This window comes from Trichechus manatus, unplaced genomic scaffold (assembly GCF_000243295.1).
Source record: "Trichechus manatus latirostris isolate Lorelei unplaced genomic scaffold, TriManLat1.0 scaffold00067, whole genome shotgun sequence".
Classification (NCBI taxonomy): domain Eukaryota; kingdom Metazoa; phylum Chordata; class Mammalia; order Sirenia; family Trichechidae; genus Trichechus; species Trichechus manatus.
The window spans coordinates 3,498,981-3,505,622 of NW_004444003.1; the positions used below are offsets into that span (position 1 = coordinate 3,498,981).

Genomic DNA, 6,642 nt, shown 5'->3' on the forward strand with positions numbered 1-6,642 from the left:
GCTCGCCTCGGCCGCTGCCGCCGCAGCCGCCGCCACGTCCGGGAGGCTCTGCCCAGGCCGGCCCGCTGCGAGCGCCTCAGGGGCGCCGGCAGGATCAGACCCCGGCCGGCAACGCGCTCTTCCCCGCCTCACACCCTGTCGCCAACTCGGTCCCCAACGGAAAGTTCAGCTTCGGATGCGTTTTTAAAAAGAAAAAAGAAATTAAAAAGGGTAAGGGGGTGTGTGTTTAGGACACGGGGAGGCGGTGAAGAGGAGAGGGCAACTTCTCCCTGGGAAACCGCCCCCTACCGAGACCCGAAAGCTGAAGCACACGAGTTCGTTCGAGGTGGTTTTTTCCTTTCCTTTCCTCCCCCCCCCCCACCCCTTCTCTGCTGATTAAAGAGACGGACCTTGGTCCTGGCTGCTCCCGCTGCTGGGTGACAAGAGCCAGTGCTGCTGCTGCCGCTGCCGCCGCCGCCGCCGCCTCAGCCTCAGCCGCCGCCTCCCCTCTCGCCCTTTCGCCTCCCTCCCGCTCCCTCTCCCCGGCCGCATTCCCTGCCTTCTTCCTCCTTCCCAGCACCATGGAGTTCTCCGAAAGGAAAAGAAGCAGGAAATCCCAAAGCTTCAAACTGGTGAACCGAGGTAAGCGGCGGGCCAGGGGCGGGGGCCAGGGGTCGTGCGGGTCGGCGCCGGCGGCGGGAGAAAGGACTTCGCGCGGCGTAAACATCCCCGCACCGGGCCCCGCGGCCCCTCGCCCTCGGCGGCGGGCTTCAACTCCGGGGGCTTGTCTTCCTGGACCCCCAAACTCCCCTCCCAAGTGAGGTGTCGGAGGAGGGGCCGCGGCGGAGGGGGCTGCAGCCGCTAAAGCCCGGCCGCGAGGAAAGTTGTGCGGGGGGGGAGGCAGGATGTTATTTAACGTAAACAAGTCGGAGGCATATCAGGAAATTAGCAAACAATGACACTTGGGGAGCAAAGAGCCTTCTTTGGTATTCCACTCCTGTGGCTAGGTTGGGGGGTGGGGGAGAGTTGCCTTTTCTTGAGGCCGTGCTCGTACGAATCCGGACGAATGATTTTTTTTTCCCCCCAAAGAGAAAGAAAGAAGGTGGTGGTTCTTTTAAGAAGAAGGAAAAAAGCTCATTAGGTGTACAAGCCCAGATAAGAATTGTTGACATCCAACATGTTTTCTAGATATGTGATTTGGGTTGGAAAAATATTTTAGAGTAGATCACTTACCAGTCGGATAACTATCTCACAGGGGGAAAAAAAAAAAAAAAAAAACCCTTCTAGTTCCTGATCATTTAACAGGTGTATAACACAGCCTTTGAGCTTTGGTTATTTTATTAGAGGAGGGTAAAGTTGTATACAGTAATGTCTGTCTGTTTAGTTGCTTGTTAGAATCTTTATTTTCCTGATTAGACTTTTTTAAAAATGATGAGAACTAAAGACATACAAATATGTCTCTCAAAATGCATTGTGTCTTCTTAAATTGGAGGCAGGTGACTTTTTTCATTGTCATGTCACAAGTTCTAATATTGAGTTTAGAACCACCCTGTTTAAATATCTTCTTTGAATCAAACTGAGGGCCAGACAAAACCACAGACCTATCCACTTTTCCTCTGGTGTTTTATCTAGCATTGACATCAGAGTAGAGAGCAAAAACGATTGTTTTAACCACCTGGGGAAGTCACATATAAACTGATGAAAATTAGAGGGCTATTGCAAATAATAGCGTTTTTTAAAGTAAGCTAAGCTAACTGATGTGTATTCCATAAAGCCTACATTCGTTTAGTCTGAAAATGGTTTGATTATAGACATTTTGAAGATCTAATCATATCTCTTTCCCCCAAATTTAGTTTGGACACCTTAATGGAAGAGCCTAAAATAGTTTTATATATTCAAAATATTTGGCTCTTTCCACTTTCTATATAAAATTTTTTCGACAGTACTGATTACTCAATTACTTGTACTTTAATAAAAGTTTCTCCATATGTGACTAGCCTGTTGGTGCTGTCTGATTCGTTCAGGAATGTAGGCTGCTTTTATATTTATGACCTTAGGGAACTTACTACTTTATCTTAAGAGTGAGAGTAGTTTTATAGACGTTGACCTGTGAGGTCTAAGGCCAAAAAGGGAAGAGCTGTTATGAAAGAATGTATATCTTCATGCCTAGGTGTTCCTACTTTTTAGAAATAGGAGATTGCCAAAGCACAGAAGCCACGAGAGAAAAGCTTGTAAAATAATGTACTTTAATGTTTGACTGACGTAGCAAGTTTTTTCTTTTTCTTTTTTTAAATTATCGGTCTGATTCTTCTCTATGCTCTGCAGGTGCATTTTTAGAAAATAAGCGATTGCATATTAAAGTGCAGTAGCTGAATGCAAAAGGTTCACTTGTGTGAAAGATGAGAATCTTGCTTTCTTATCCAAATTATACTATATTTGAAATAACAAATCAGTATTTTTCATGTGTGCTCACCTTTAAACTGCTTAACGATGGCAGTTTTTTTTTTTTTGAGTAAACTGAGAAAACTGAAAGAGTGCCAGGTAGCTCTAAAACAGTTGGTAGGCCCAAGAAAACGCGTTGTGGAGATAAATTTGGAAACCTCCCCTGGCCTGTGATTGGGTGAGGTTTTTCTTTTCCGTATAAACATACTCTGAAATGAAAGAAGCTTAATAATTGGCATCTGCAGGCCAAATTACTGGGAAAACTATATGATCGAGCAAAGCTGTTTTCTGAAGTCAAAGTAGTATTTCAACGTTGCATACTTTCCTCAGAGTAAGCGAAGTTTTTAGGGATTATTATTGACTACAAGTCTATGGTTTACTGGGTTCTTGGAAACTATATTTATAAATTAAAGCATAGATTATGCTTCTAGTCTTTATTGGGATTCTAGTCTATTGCTTATTCATATCTTGCAGGTCATTAAAATTCTAATTTTTGGTTGTTTTCTCATCCCAGATTATCACCATGAGGTATATACGATCTCAGAATTCAGCAGTGATGTTAATGGGGAGGCCAAAGAGACACAACCCATTTTTTTAGGTAGGTTCTTATGTCAATTAATTTCTCAGCAAAATAGCGTGGCCATTTGCAATTAGGAAGAAAAAAAAAGATTGTGCAAGAACGGGAAATGCCTGCCATTGCTTAATGTATGACACTTTTCAAGACCTTTTATTTTACAAATTGCCAATATATCCCTTATTAACATTGCTAAAAGTTGTAATTTCAGACATAAATGTTTATTAGTGTCTACACACAGTGCTAATTATCACTCACTCACAGAGCCAGATGCTGACTGTGCAGTTTTATGGCTCTGTGCTCACCCCATTTACATTGCATATTCGCTGGCATGCTTCACTGGCAATAGTTTGTGTAATTGGGGTATTACATCTTTGACATCTGGATAACAGAAATTCAATTTCCAGGAAGCTGCTATTTGTTTGGTTTGCTTCTGCCTTGGGTGGGATAGAGGATTAATGTGCTGTCTTATTACAACGTCCCTTCACCTCTGTGGCCTGGTTGCTAATCCTGCCATGACAAAATTAAATTAAATCTAAAGTCAGAAAGCATAAGGAAAATAAAAGTGTGATTGCCTGTCTAACCACTTCTTGGTAGTCCTAGTTACCACTGAGCAGCTCCTCATTTTCATGGCTTTGTGTTCATTTCACACCAACATTTTTGGTCAGAGAGACCAGCCACAGCCATGCTTTTCCCTTACTGTCCTCATTCCCAGTTCACCTCAGGGACAAGTGGAGCAAAAGCAGCATCTCTGAGTCCGTTAGACAAGTGTAGCTACATGATGGTGATGGATGGGTAGGTAGCCAAAAATGTTGCCTCTCTTTCCACGTGTAGTTTTTGGTACAAATACTGTACGTGAAGAACCTAAGATACGTGGTTTTTGATTTGCAAACTGTGAGCCTAAACTTAAACCACTTAGGATTTTGCCAGTAGAGTGAATTACCCATAAAATAGTAGTGAAGAGTAAATGGTGGCATTTAGCTTCAGCCTTACCCATTCTGGACACCTCTGCACCCTTAGTAGAATGAGGGCTGGAAGCTGCACAACCAGGAAGCAGAAAATGAGAAAGTCAGGGCAAGAGTCATTAAAAGCAAGGGCAAGAATTGTCATATCACAGGGAAGAACTGATAGGACTTAGGGAAGCAGGATTGCCACGTAGACCCAGGGCGTAGTGCTTCCAGTTAAGCAACGTGAAAGCCAAAGGGTGTAGTGTTCTATCACCTGGATCTCTATGTTCTGCTTTAAGGAAGAGAAAGGGTGGGGTTGCAAAGGAGCGAAAAGAAATCAAATAGATACTTAAGCAAAGTAGGAGGGAAATATTTCTTACACAAGTGATCATTGAAGGTGTATAGATATTTCCAGTGAGGTAGAGAATATTACTCAGGGCAGCACTGCTCTCACCACCTGTTCACTGTTGTTAAGATAACAAAAAACCCAAAGGTTAAAAAAAATCCAAAGGTTAATAATCAAGTGAAATGCTGCAACCCAGAAAGAGAATCTTCTTGGACTGTATTCTTTTCAGTTCCCTAAACTTCATCGGTTGGAATTCTGATTTTGCCATTTGAAATGAAGAATTTGCCTCAGTAGAAAATTTACATTTATCTTAAGAATGGTACATCGTGTCTTTGATTTAGTTATTTTCCAAAGAAGCAGGCTTTTTTCCCCTTTTCTGTTGTGTACTTGGAAAACAGTAATGTTGCTATACAGTCACTTAGTTTTGAGTATGAGAAAGTGGGAGCTGAAGAACAGGAGGATGCTAGTGCTCAGAATTCAAGAAAATGTACACTTCCAAAGGTGGCAGGTATTGCTGCTTTCCCAGCCCGTGACCAAGAAAATATGAGAATATCAAAAGACTAGGCTTGGCATAAGTTTTCAAAGTTATCGGTCAAAAAGACTTTAGATATCAAGAGACAAAAATTTAGCAGCATAGCAGTGTGGGCTGTGGGTTATTCCTCAGTCTCTTGCTTATGATGGGGAAAGTAATAAAATTCCCAAAGAATATTTTTATTTTGTGATCTCCAGGTCAATTAAAAAAATAGTGGAAGAACAAATAACTACACAAACATAATTTCTAGAGCAAAATATCAGTATTTTACCGATGGCATCTGAAATTTAGATTTTTTGTCATTGACAATGTTATAACGTGGACTTTCTTAGTTTATAGTTACTCTTCTCAAAACATAGATTTAAATTATGCCTCTTTTGGAATTTACTAGGGTCTTACTTATTGTGGTGTAGAGTTCTGTATGAGGTTTATGACATCAAACGGAGTTTGTTACTAGAATACCAAAACAACTGTTTCATGTGTACTTCTGTACTAAAACATGGCTCTGCAGATATTGTATAGTATTTTCTGTGTTAAGACATGTGTTACCTTTTTTTTAAAATTGTACTTTAGATGAAGGTTTACAGACCAAACTAGCTTCTCATTAAACAGTATACATATTGTTTTATGACATTAGTTAACAACCCCATGACATGTCAGTACTCTCCCTTCTTGGCCTTGGGTTCCCTATTACCAGCTTTCCTTTCCCCTCCTGCTTTCTAGTCCTTTACCCTGGGCTGGTGTGCCCCTATAGTCTCGTTTTGTCCTATGGGCCTGTCTAATCTTTGGCTAAAAGGTGAATCTCAGGAGCGACTTTATTGTTAAGCTAAAAGGGTGTTCAGGGGCCATATTCTCAGGGTTTCTCCAGGCTCCGTCAGGCCAGTAAGTCTGCTCTTTTTTTTGAGTTAGAATTTTGTTCTACATTTTTCTCCAGCTCTGTCCCGGACCCTCTGTTATGATCCCTGTCAGAGCAGTCAGTGGTGGTAGCCAGGCACCATCTGGTTGTACTAGACTCAGTCTGGTGGACGCCATGGTAGTTGTGTCTATTAGTCCTTTGAACTAATCTTTCCCTTTTGTCTTTAGTTTTTTTCATTTTCCCTTGCTCCTGAAGGGGTGAGACCAGTGGAGTATGTTAGGTGGCCACTCACAGGCTTTTAAGACCCCAGACGCTGCTCACTAAAGTTGAATGTAGAACATTTTCTTTATAAAGTATGCTATGCCAGTTGAGCTAGATGTTTGTTCCCTGAGACCATGGTCCCCACAGTCCTCAGCCCAGTAATTTGGTCCCTCAGGGAATTTGGATTTGTCCACATGGAGCTTCCGACTTCCATGACCTTAACCTGAAAAAGTTGTGCTGGCTTCCCCAGTATTGTGTATTGTATTACCCTTCAAAAAAGTTAACCACTTACCACCCATTGTCTATTTAGTGTTTTTCCACCCCAACGCTTTCCCTCCATCGTAACCATCAAAGATTGTTTCTTTTCATGTGTAAACCTTTTCATAAGTTTTTATACTAGTGGTCTCATACAATATTTGTCCTTTTTGTGATTGACTTATTTCTCTCAGCATAATACCCTCCAGATTCATCCATGTTGGGAGATACTTCACAGATTCATCATTGTTCTTTATCACTGCATAGTACTCCATTGTGTGTATGTACGATAGTTTGTTCATCCGTTCATCTGTTGATGGGCATCTAAGTTGTTTCCATCTTTTTGCTCTTGTGAACAGTGCTGCAGTGAACATCGGTGTGCATATGTCTATTCGTGTGACGGCTCTTATTTCTCTAGGCTATATTCTTAGGAGTAGCATTGCTGGATCG

The 6,642-nt window shown here is 42.0% G+C and overlaps 1 protein-coding gene across 9 annotated transcripts in view; it reads left to right on the forward strand.

Moving 5' to 3' along the window:
• Positions 1-22: 22 nt before the first annotated feature.
• BEND7 (BEN domain containing 7) overlaps positions 23-6,642 on the forward strand; it is an 84,429-nt gene continuing 77,809 nt past the window's right edge. For 3 of the 9 annotated variants that reach the window (XM_023734345.1, XM_023734346.1, XM_023734352.1), the window contains exons 1-2: positions 526-621; positions 2,936-3,019. In XM_023734345.1, coding sequence (XP_023590113.1) covers positions 561-621; positions 2,936-3,019 — 145 coding nt within the window. In that variant the 5' untranslated portion in view covers positions 526-560. Of the gene's footprint in view, positions 211-525; positions 622-1,248; positions 3,020-6,642 lie in introns of those variants that run through there. The other 6 variants (XM_023734347.1, XM_023734348.1, XM_023734350.1 and 3 more) reach the window with 3 other exon arrangements.